Genomic DNA, 10,628 nt, shown 5'->3' with positions numbered 1-10,628 from the left:
TATAAGAGACAGCCCCAGCAGCGCCGGACCTTGCGCTCATCCCCCGCGTACCCCACTTCTGCACAAACTTTTCTGACGCCCTCGCCCGTGGGGGTCGCGGGGAGCGCTGGGGCTGCCCCTTGGGCTCCCGCCCCGCCGGACCCTAGCCACGCTGACCTCCTGCCTCTTGTAGCCTCAGTGGCGACCTCTCCAGGCCGGGCTGCGCGTGGCACTCGAGGAGAGCGCGGTAACCACCGTCGCTCTCCGAAGGCTCCCGCGCCCCCGGGGGCAGCCGGGCGGGGTAATGCCCTCGGTGATGGAGAAGCCGAGTGCGGGCTCCGGGATCCTGTCCCGCAGCCGGGCCAAGACGGCGCCCAACGGCGGACAGCCGCACTCGGAGGATGACAGCAGCGAGGAGGAGCACTCGCACGGTGAGCCCGGCGGCCTGGGGTTAAAGGCGCACTGACTGGCCCAGGGGCCGCGAAGTGGGGGAGGGAGAAGAGTTGCAGACTAAGGAGCATATTGTGTTGATGGTTCCTGTCCTCCTGGGTTGGAGCCTCTGCCTTGCTTCTCCCTCAAGTCTGGGGCTGCTGGCCCAGGGGATCTGGAGGCTTGGCCATGGAGGTAGTCCTGTCCGCCCTGGCCCTGCCCTTACTCACTGAGAGACCTAGGCGTGCCTCCCTCGCATAGATTGGGTCCCCCATACCTTGCCACCTTGCAGGGGACTGAGGTCTGGCTGGGGCAAGGGCCGGAAAGACCTCGACTCGGAGCTGAGGCTCATGTGGTGGGGAGGAGCCTTGGGTTCCTTGCAGGGCTGTGGTCCAGGTCTAGGGTCTGCCCTCCAAGCCCCCACCTTCTGCTGGAACAAAGCACTCTGCTTGGCCTGGCTTGCCCCCTCCCCATCCGATATGGCCATGACTAGGCAGGGTCTCTCTCTTTTCTAGTCCCCTCTTTGGCTGAGGGTAATTGGGGGAAGATCAGGGAAAAGTGAGCCTCCTGGAAGGTGGGGGCCCTGGGTGGTCAGGAGGGAGAACTCCAGCCCAGCTACCTCCCCCGCCACATCCTCCCGCCCTCCCTCCTTCCCTGGAGTCCTGACTGCCTTCCCCTGGCTCCACAGACAGCATGATCCGAGTTGGAACCAATTACCAGGCCGTAATTCCGGAGTGCAAGCCTGGTGAGTGGCAGGACAGGCGGCAGAGGGAGGGGTGGGGGCCGCTGGCGTGGCCTGCAGCCGCACCTGGGGAGCCCTTGGCTGGCTGGAAGGACAGGCTGGCGGGCAGGCGGGGGTGGGTGGCCCCATGGCATAGTGAGTTTTCTTGCTCTGCTTTCCTGTCTGGTCTCTGCTCCTCCTTCCCTTCTGGGCCTCACCTCTCAGGCCCCACTCCCCTGCTGCCCTCTGGCCTTGGGTCCAGGCTAGAGCCACCAGGCTAATCTGAGTGTCTTTCCTCCTTCTCTGCCTTTCAGAGAGCCCAGCTCGCTACAGCAACAAGGAGCTGAAGGGGATGTTGGTGTGGTCACCCAACCACTGCGTGTCAGATGCTAAGCGTGAGTAGGGCAGTACCCCGGGCTCAGGCTCAGCCCTGGAAGGGGGTGGCTTGGGTTGAGGCAGAAAGCCAGGTGCTGAGGCCTGTGTCTATGGTTCCACCTACTTGGGAAGCTGAGGCAGGAAGATGGCTTGAGCCCCAGAGTTTGAGACCAGCCTGGGCAACATAGGGAGACCCCATTACCCCCCAAAAAATAAATAAGTAAAAGAAGAAGAAAGAAGTGGGCTGGAGGCTGTACTGAGGGTTCCACCTCTGCCCTGGGACTCAGGTTTAGGGTCCTCGCTCCAGAGTGGGGTACCCCTCCCCTCTCTGGACAGGCCTGGGTTAGGAACTGTGCCCTCCCTTGCAGTTGACAAGTACATTGCTATGGCCAAGGAGAAGCATGGCTACAACATCGAGCAGGTGAACCTGGCCCCTGTGGAGATCTGGGGGAGGGGATGGGACACTGCTGGGGGCAGTGCAGCCTGAGTTGCCCCTTGTCCTGGGCCAGGCACTGGGCATGCTCCTGTGGCATAAACATGATGTGGAGAAGTCACTGGCTGACCTGGCCAACTTCACCCCGTTCCCTGATGAGTGGACCGTGGAGGATAAGGTGCTGTTCGAGCAGGCCTTTGGCTTCCATGGCAAGTGCTTCCAGCGGATCCAGCAGATGGTAACGCCCGCCCCGCCCCCAGCGCTTCCCAGCCCTCCACTCCCACCAGCTCCCTTGGGTGCCCACCTCTGGCCTTGCTCCCCCAGCTGCCTGACAAGCTCATTCCCAGCCTGGTGAAGTATTATTACTCTTGGAAGAAGACCCGCAGCCGAACCAGTGTGATGGACAGACAGGCACGGCGGCTGGGTGGCCGGAAGGACAAAGAAGACAGGTGGGGTCTGGGTCATCACAGGGTGGGGGCAGACAGACTTCCTGGGACCCTGCCTCATTCCCTCCTGTGTCCACAGCGATGAGCTTGAAGAGGGACGAGGAGCCGTGAGTGAGGGAGAGCCAGATGCTGGAGACCCCAAGAGAGAGGTGAGGTCTCCAGCTGCTGTGGCCCCACCTGCCCACCTGCCTCCCCCACCCTCCGGCTCTGCACCACCTGCCCTCTCTCCTTTCTCTGCAGCCTCTGCCCTCTAGGCCCCTGAATACACGCCCAGGCCCTGGAAAGAAGGAGGTCCAGGTGTCTCAGTACCGCCACCACCCGCTCCGAACCCGGCGACGCCCACCCAAGGGCATGTACCTGAGTCCTGAGGGCCTCACTGCAGTGTCAGGAAGCCCAGACCTTGCCAACCTCACACTCCGGGGTCTCGATTCCCAGCTCATCTCCCTCAAACGCCAGGTGGGGACCTAGGAGAGGAGGCCAGCAGCTTCTGGGAACTAAGTTCTGGGGTAGCTGTGATGTAGGGGAGATGGCGCAGGTGTGACACCTGTCATGGCCCCATCCTCTGGGATGCAGGCCCTCTTTAAAAAGTGGTTTGCAAACAGGGGAGGCTGTCAGTGTCAGCTCCACTGAGTGGTTGTGATGCACCGGGTGCCCAGTGGTGGCACAGCTCTTTGTTGGGGAACGTGGGATTGACTGCACACTGGGGCTCAGGTGAGGCAGGGATGGTGACCTCCTGGGACAGAGGGTTAGATGACCCTCCCTCCTGGCCTTCTCAGGTGCAGAGCATGAAGCAGGCCAACAGCAGCCTCCGCCAAGCCCTGGAGGGTGGCATCGACCCGCTCCGCCCCCCTGAGGTAAGGCTCACAACTGGGTGGAAAAGGGGGTTCTCGGAGGCAGAACAGAAAGGGGGTATTGATAAGGGGTACAGGGCTTCTGTTTTCCTTTTTTGTTGTGTGTATGTGTGTGTGGTGCTGGGTTTGAACCCAGGACCTTGTGCATGTGAGGCAAGCACTCTACCAATTGAGCTATATCACCAGCCCCTGTTTTCCATATATATATAAATTTAATTTATTCTAATTTATTATATATAACAGGAGAATGTGATTCAATTCATATCACACATATAGAGCACAATTTTTGATATCTTTGGTTGTATACAAAGTGGAGTTACACCATTCGTGTCTTAATACATTTACTTAAAAATATGGAATGCTTCACAAATTTGTGTCATCTTTGCGCAGGGGCCATGCTAATCTTCTCTGTATCATTCCAATTTTAGTATATTTGCTGCTAAAGTAAACATTGTTTTCCATATTTTAAAAAATATTTTTAGTTGTATATGGACACAGTACCTTTATTTTATTTATTTATTTTTATGTGGTGCTGAGGATCGAACCCAGTGCCTCATACGTTTGAGGTAAGCTCTACCACTGAGCTACAATTCCAGCCCCTGTTTCCATAACTTTTTACTTTATAAAGATTATATATTCCTTGTTGGGCGTGGTGGCACAAGCCTGAAATCCCAGGGACTCAGGAGTCTGAGGCATGAGGATCACAGGTTTGAGGCCAGCCTTAGCAACTTAGCAAGGCCCTCAGAAGCTTAGGGAAGACCTTGTCTCAAAATAACGAACTGGGGACGTGGTCAATGGTTAAACCCTCTGCGCAATCCTGGTACCAAAAAAAAAAAAAAAGACTGGGGATGTAGCACGATGGTAAAGTACCCCTGGGTTTAAACCTGGTACCAAAACAAAACAAAACATATCCCTTGTTCTTCAGGCCAATACCAAGTTCAACTCCCGATGGACCACAGATGAGCAGCTTTTGGCTGTGCAAGGTGGGTTAGACTATTGAGGAGAACAGAAGACCCCAGGAATCCACCTCTTACCTTCCAAAAAGCTGATGGGAAGGGGCAGGGAAGTAACTAGTTCTGAAGGATATTCACACTTTTGCTGCCCTTTTGACCCTTGCAGCCATCCGTAGATATGGCAAAGACTTTGGGGCTATTGCCGAGGTGATTGGGAACAAGACTTTGACCCAGGTGAAGACCTTCTTTGTGAGCTACCGGCGCCGCTTCAATCTGGAGGAGGTGCTGCAGGAGTGGGAGGCCGAGCAGGATGGGGCCCCTGGAGCCCCAGTGCCCATGGAGCAGGCCAGGAGAGGGGCTCCCTTGCCAGCCCCAGCCCTAGAGGAGGACGATGAGGTGAGAAGGGGAACGAAGCCCTCAGAGGGGAGGAGAGGTGCTGGAGTGCCCCGAGGCTGGCCGGGGGCAAGCATAAGCGCCCTTCTCATTCTTTCCTCTTTCCTTAGGTCCAGATTACATCTGTCTCAACATCTGTGCCCAGATCGGTGCCCCCTGCACCGCCACCCCCACCATTGCCCTCCTCGCTGTCCCAGCCTCCCCCGCTGCTGAGGCCACCTCTGCCCACGGCTCCCACCCTGCTTCGCCAGCCACCCCCACTACAGCAGGGCCGCTTCCTGCAGCCCCGGCTCGCTCCTAATCAGCCCCCTCCACCTCTCATCCGCCCGGCCTTGCCTGCCTCCCGCCACAGTGCCCGCCCTGGTCCTCAGCCCCCACCTACCCTGATCGGAGCCCCTCTGGAACCTCCAGCACCCTCACTCTGAGCCTTGGGGTCCTCTACCACCCACGGGCTCCTGAACCCCTTTGCTGGCATCTCTGAGGACAGAAGGGACTAAAGCTCTTGCCAGATCTTTCAAAGACCCAGAGCTGCCAGTTGGCACAGCCCAGCCTGTGGGTTCTGCGTGTGTCCTGGCAGCTGAGTTGCAGGCTGGGGCTAAGGGGCCTTCAGAGCTGGCCTGAGGACTCTGCTTCCTGGCTAGGACTGGAATGGCTGCCTCCTTATCTGCGAGGGGCTTGGCCTTTGGGCCTGCCTGTTGTGTGTAGGGGGTAGTGACCTTAGCATGGGGGCAGGGTAGGACAGTTTGGGGTGTTGGCTGTCCTCATTCCCCTTTCCCTCCTTTTAGCAATAAGTCTGGGGTGAGGTGGGGAGGGGTGGGGGGAGGTGGGCAGAGTCCTGAAGGAAGTCCCATTCTTCTGCAGGACCAGGTGGGAATGCTGAAGGGCCCTGAGGGTGCCCACCTCACCCGTCCTCCCTGGAGCTTGGGGAAAGGGGGGCTGGAAACTTAGGGAGACATGGGTTTATTTTTCAATGTTTTTTTAAGAATAAATAAATACAACCTCCTAAGTTGGCTGGGTCTTTTACTTTTGGGTGCCCAGAGGGTGGGAGGGAGCTGGCCCACCCAGCACTAGCCTCCCTCAGCACCAACTCTCCTCAGAGCTGACACAATCAGTTCTCTCCTGTAAGGATGGCTGGCAGGCCAGGCTACATCTTGCCCCTGGGGGACTGGGTCCCTGCCTGGCTGGGAGAAGAAACTGGAGGAGGCAGCTCAGATTCCAAACATTCTCTTTATTACGTGTTTGATCCAGAGGAGAAACTAAGTGCAGGGCCGGGTGGGAGGAAGGGGCTAGGTGGGGAGGGGCCACCTGGCCTGGGTGCCCCTGGCCCCCACCCCCTTTGGGAGCCAAGCCATGCCCTCCCGGCCCCCTAGGAGCACCCGGGCTGTTCCGAAGGGCAGGAGGAGGGAGGGAGGGGGAGCCCTTGGTCTGAGCCGGAGCCATGGTGGAGCAGGGGGTAAGGAGGGCTGAGGTTGGCTAGGCCCCTTCCTGGGACTCAAGGGCTCTGATGTGTTGCTGAGCCTGGCCTGGGAGTGGGGGTGATGAACAGGGGTGGAGTCATCATAAATCAAAAAAATAATAATAATAAAATAATAAAATAAAAAATAAAACCCATCACAAAAAAATGTACAACTCAGGTGAGGGCAGGGGCAGCCTGTCGGACTCCCTCCCCCCATTTCTCAAGAACTGAAACAGCAGAGAAATAAATTAAGGGATGCAGTGGCCACCACCAGCCAAGCGCCCACAGCCACCCACTCCCACACTGGCCGAGGTTAGCAAGCGGGGGTCGCTTCGCCCATCTGTCCCCACCCCAGGGAGGCAGACACTCCGGGCCCTGCCGCCCAATCCAGCCTTCCGCCAGGCGGCCATGGAGGCCCTGGGCAGTCTCCTGAGAGGAGGGGCGACAGTGTCAGGAAGAAGAAGGCAAGGCCGAGATGAGAGTGGTGCGGGCAGTCACTGCTGTGGAGCGAGCTGGTGCCCAGATTAATGCCAATGACGGGGAAGCAGTGGGGAGGAGGGATGGCGAGGGGCTGTGCTTTCAGACAAAGACTCTCCCAGAACGGAGAAGCCCAGCGTCCCTGTCAGGGAGATGAGCAGCCCAAGTGGCCCCCTGGGGGCCGAGGAGCCCATCTGCCCCGCAGTCCCCTCCCCTCTCCCAGCCCTGGGTCAGCCCTCCTTCTGCTGGGAGGGGTAGGAGAAGATGGCACAGACTTTTGAGGAGGGGAACAAACGTCCCCACAGCAGCTTGTGGAAGGAATGCCCAGCTCTGGGGAGGGGGGCAGAGGATACAGTGTGGAGGGAGGCTTGGGCCCCTGCCGCCTGCCCGCCCACGGCCCTGTCCTCTCCAGGGCTGTGCAGCACCCCCGCCCAGCCCCCAGCTGCCCAGGCCTGCAGCCCAGGGGCCTGAGGGCAGGGGAAGGCCACCTCTGGTGGTTCGCTTGGAGGGTAAGGAGGGGAGGAGAGGGGAGAAGCCCAAAGTGGGCCTGGCGGAGGGCCTGCCAGGGAACTCCACCACTCTTGCCTGAGAGTGTTCCAGCCCTGAGCCACCCTCCCGGGAAACCCCACAGATCCAGTCTCAACTGTCCCAATGGGGCAGGGAGGAAAGGTGGCTGCTGGGATTTTTTTTTTTTCTTTTTTTCTTTTTGGTAATAAAAAATTTCTTGGTTTAGGCGAAATACTCTGTGCAACCGCAGTACCGAGGGGGAGCCCTGCCCCCCCACCGCCCCTCCCCCTCCCTGCCTCTGGTGGGGAGAGAGGGGAAGGAGGGATTTCTGGGCAGGGTGAATGTGGGATGGGGAAGAAACATCTCCCATCCCCCACAAACATGGAAGAAAAAACCAAGAAGGGCCAGGGAGGGGACAAGTGCCAGCAGGGGAGACACGCCAATCCATTGCTGCAGTCTCGCCCAGGTGGGGCACAGGGGCAGGCCCCAGCAGCCAAGTCCGGCTGGCAGGCCTCTGCTGCCCCCCTCCTGGCAGCCTGTTAAAGCTTCAGCTCATTGGCTATTTTGGAGGCAATGTTTTTGAAGGCCATGGAGGTGCCTGATATCCGCTTAAACCGGACACCGTTGAGAGACAGCCGCGGCAGTTTGCACACCTCCATCTCCCACTGCACGAAGCTCTCGTGGCCCGGTGTGCCGTGCATGCACAGCAGCATGTACTTCTCGTGCAGCTCGCTCTGGCAGCTGTTGGCGTCCAGCACCTTGCGGATCTCCCGCATCATCTCGTTGGGCTCCATGGAGCTCGTGGTCTTCATACTCCACGTGAAGCGCAGTGAGCGTGGCTTAGCCTCCCGGAATTCTTCCTTCTCTTTGTCATTGCCTCCACTGCCTACCACGTGGGGTCTGCGAAGAGGGCAGAGGCGGGTGTCAGCTGGGGGCTGAGGCAACACACCCACAGGAGAGCCACCCTGGCAGACAGACCCTGAGACTAGGGAGGAGAGCGGGAGGGAGCACAGAGCAGCGAGCTGGAAGAGGGAGGGTCACTCTGGTCCAGGGGCAGCCCGGGGTGAGAGGCGGGGGCAGTCCTCTGGCCCTCAGTCTCTCGGGGTAGAGGGTAGGGGGTGAGAAGCCAGGCGGGTGGGGTGGGGTGACAGTTCCATGCGGTTACAGTTTTTTTTCTTTGAAGAGGGGAGGGCTATGCAAGGAATGAGTGCATTCAAGGCAATGTGGCACAGACTGTCCCTCCAGAGAGGCTGAGGCAGCAGAGAAGGCAGTCAAGGGGCAGGGACCTAGAGCCCCAAATGCCGGACGCTAGGCTCTGACTTCTGGAATACATTACGATCTGAGAAGGACCCAGAACTATTGCAAGTGCGCCTGGGAAAGGGAAATTCTGTGAGGAAAGGGAGGCCCACAAGAGGGTGCGGACGGGGCAGAACCACCGGAGAAAGGGCCAAGAGGCAGAAGGAAGAGAGGAGCAGGCGGCTTGTGGCAAGCCCGGTGGCCTGGGCAGGGCCAGTGCTGGCTCCGGCCCTCTCACCTGAGCGTCTCCACCCGGTCTTTGCTTTCAGGTTCATTCAGGTTCCTCAAAAAACAGAGCGAGGGAGAGTTTAGTGCTGGGATCTCTCGCTCCTTCCGCCGCCACAGGCCCAGATGAGAGTGGGTCTGGGGAGGTGCCACCAGTGGGTGGACAGGACCAAGCCCAAAGGCCACTTGCCCGTCACTTGCAGGCCAACATGGCTCTGCAGCACCTCATACTGGCAGCTCAACTGTCCCTTACCAACAAGGAGCCCAGCACATGGGGCCTGTCCCTCCCCACACTCCCAGAGACGTGTGCTGGGAGGAGCTTCTGCTGGGGGAGGAGGTGTGGCTGCGCAGGAGCAAGCACAGAGCCCCGCCCAGCAGGAGCCGCTAACCCTGGGTCCATTGCCTGGTTCATGCTCTACTGGGGTAGCGGGTTGGGAGCTGGTCCTTTATACCAATATACCAGGGTCTCAGATGAAAGTCTTCGTGGAGGAAGGAGCTGGGGGTGTTCAGAAGCCTCTCTCAGAGGCTCAAAGTGCCAAGACCAAACTGTGTGGCAGCTGCTGTGGCTGATGGGAAAGGCCACTGCTCCATGCACTTGAAACTCCCCTATGGTTGGCCTGCCAGGCCGGCTGCTCACACAGGCGGGGGGCTAGAGGCCAGGAGGACACCTGGGGGGGTGGGGAAGAGGTCTGGCCCCGCTGAGCGGCTTCTCCAGCTCCTGCCTGAAAGATGGGTGCCTGAAGCTGGGAAACTGGGGAGAGCAGAAGAAGGCAGGAAGGAGGAAAGGCTGAGGAGGGAGAGCAGCAGCAGCACATGTAAAAGGGACACGAAGACACAGACACATGGAGGCCAACAAGCGCACTGTGAGCAGGGCCCAGCTGTGACAGGAAGGAGCCCTAGCCGCTCTCCTCAGGCCCCTGCAGTGCAGACCCAGCCAGCCATGCAGTGAGCTGGGCAGGAGGGGTGCACAGGGAACAGGGAAGTCCTGAGAAGCCCATCTGGCCTGTTTCTCCCTCAGCTGGGATACCAATATGCCCACCAGGTGACCCAGGGTCCCACCTGGTCTTTGGTCTGCAGCTTGGTATCTGGCTCACCCAGGGCCACAGAGAGGACGTTAGGCCAGGACTCAAAGAGCCAGGATCCTGGCCACAAGTGAGGTTCTCCTGATGTTCTGTCAGGGATTGGAGGCAGAATGGCCCCTGTCAGAGACTGTTTGCTCCTGGCTCTTTGGCAGGCACAGGACACATGTGGAGGAAGCAGCCCGGAGGAGAGAAGGCTTGACTCATCAAACGCTGCCGGAGGCAATATGCCAGGCAGGGTGGGCTAGGCTGGTTCTGCAGGAGCTGCCAGAAGGGGGTGCTGCGCCCCATTCATGAGGCAAAGGCTCCCTTGGCCTGGAAGAGTCAGACTTTAGCCTAGGGACCCCAATGTCCCTGTAGTACCTCAAAAATCTTGCCATCAGATAGGCCAGGGAGGAAGAGGTCACAGCCCTGAAGTTCAGCAAATCCAAGAGACCCCAAGAGATGCCATCCCAGATGCATTTTTACCCCAGTGGAGCCTCCTCATAGCGCATGCACACGACAAGGGGAAGGGCCAGAGAAGGAACCCAATGCTTGTAACCAAAACCTGGGGTGGGTAAGGAGACAATCTTAAAGGGAGAATCCCTGAAAAGGTCTCTTGCTTGAGGAAAGGTATACCTGTGGCCCAAGGAAGACCCCTTACTTTCAAAGCCATTTGCCTTGGGGGTTCAAAGTCGCCTCGGAGGGGCCCTATGTTCTGAGCCTTGCCTGTCTGAAGGGGGCAGGGAAGGTGGACTGAGGCTGAGGCCTAGTCAGAGCAGTCTTCATCCCTTTAAGATGGCAGAGAGGAGGGCCACACAGAGCAGGTGAGCAGATGGAGAGGAATCAAGAGCTAGAGGGGGGGGGTTAGTGATGGAGCAGGACAGACACAGGACACACACACACACATACACACACACACAGTGGGCTCAACGCCTACCTTCTGGCAAACCTGAAAGACAGATTTCTAAAAAAACAAACAAAAAAAGACAAAATAAAAAAAGAAATAAAAAAAAAAAAAAAAACCAA

At 58.5% G+C, this 10,628-nt stretch overlaps 2 protein-coding genes and 1 pseudogene across 16 annotated transcripts in view; 1 reads left to right on the top strand and 2 right to left on the bottom strand.

The window, feature by feature from the left end:
- Positions 1–11: 11 nt before the first annotated feature.
- Positions 12–5,586, top strand: Rcor2 (REST corepressor 2). 2 transcript variants are annotated; one of them, XM_015478149.2, is made up of 12 exons: positions 12–410; positions 1,097–1,153; positions 1,444–1,524; positions 1,873–1,925; positions 2,014–2,175; positions 2,262–2,386; positions 2,463–2,532; positions 2,624–2,839; positions 3,160–3,237; positions 4,160–4,217; positions 4,354–4,583; positions 4,691–5,586. In XM_015478149.2, exons 1-12 carry the CDS (start codon positions 284–286, stop codon positions 5,003–5,005), a joined length of 1,572 nt encoding a protein of 523 aa, XP_015333635.1. In that variant the 5' UTR covers positions 12–283; the 3' UTR covers positions 5,006–5,586. The 2 variants fall into 2 exon arrangements, with proteins under 2 accessions (XP_015333635.1, XP_048645013.1); XM_048789056.1 differs by lacking the exons at positions 12–410; positions 1,873–1,925 and having other exon boundaries at positions 1,096–1,153.
- LOC125612206 lies at positions 3,582–3,682 on the bottom strand (annotated as a pseudogene).
- A 202-nt stretch (positions 5,587–5,788) lies between the features above and the next one.
- The window catches only part of Mark2 (microtubule affinity regulating kinase 2), a 60,455-nt gene continuing 55,615 nt past the window's right edge, over positions 5,789–10,628 (bottom strand). For 7 of the 14 annotated variants that reach the window (XM_015478139.2, XM_015478145.2, XM_048789048.1 and 4 more), the window contains 3 exons: positions 10,540–10,566; positions 8,555–8,599; positions 5,789–7,920 (listed from right to left, as the gene is read on the bottom strand). In XM_015478139.2, coding sequence (XP_015333625.1) covers positions 7,560–7,920; positions 8,555–8,599; positions 10,540–10,566 — 433 coding nt within the window. In that variant the 3' untranslated portion in view covers positions 5,789–7,559. The remainder of the gene's footprint in view (positions 7,921–8,554; positions 8,600–10,539; positions 10,567–10,628) is intronic. The other 7 variants (XM_048789049.1, XM_048789054.1, XM_048789055.1 and 4 more) reach the window with 3 other exon arrangements.

The sequence above is a fragment of the Marmota marmota genome, unplaced genomic scaffold (assembly GCF_001458135.2).
Source record: "Marmota marmota marmota unplaced genomic scaffold, marMar, whole genome shotgun sequence".
NCBI classification, from domain to species: domain Eukaryota; kingdom Metazoa; phylum Chordata; class Mammalia; order Rodentia; family Sciuridae; genus Marmota; species Marmota marmota.
Note: the sequence above shows the minus strand (reverse complement) of the source record. Positions and strands in the feature narration are given on the sequence as shown.

What these genes read in the sequence shown, in the direction of transcription:
- Rcor2 (XM_015478149.2), top strand. Translation starts at nt 284, where the DNA reads ATGCCCTCGGTGATGGAGAAGCCGAGTGCGGGCTCCGGGATCCTGTCC. An exon ending in TCATCTCCCTCAAACGCCAG is followed by an intron (nt 2,840 to 3,159) that starts GTGGGGACCTAG and finishes TGGCCTTCTCAG; the next exon opens with GTGCAGAGCATGAAGCAGGC. An exon ending in GCAGCTTTTGGCTGTGCAAG is followed by an intron (nt 4,218 to 4,353) that starts GTGGGTTAGACT and finishes TGACCCTTGCAG; the next exon opens with CCATCCGTAGATATGGCAAA.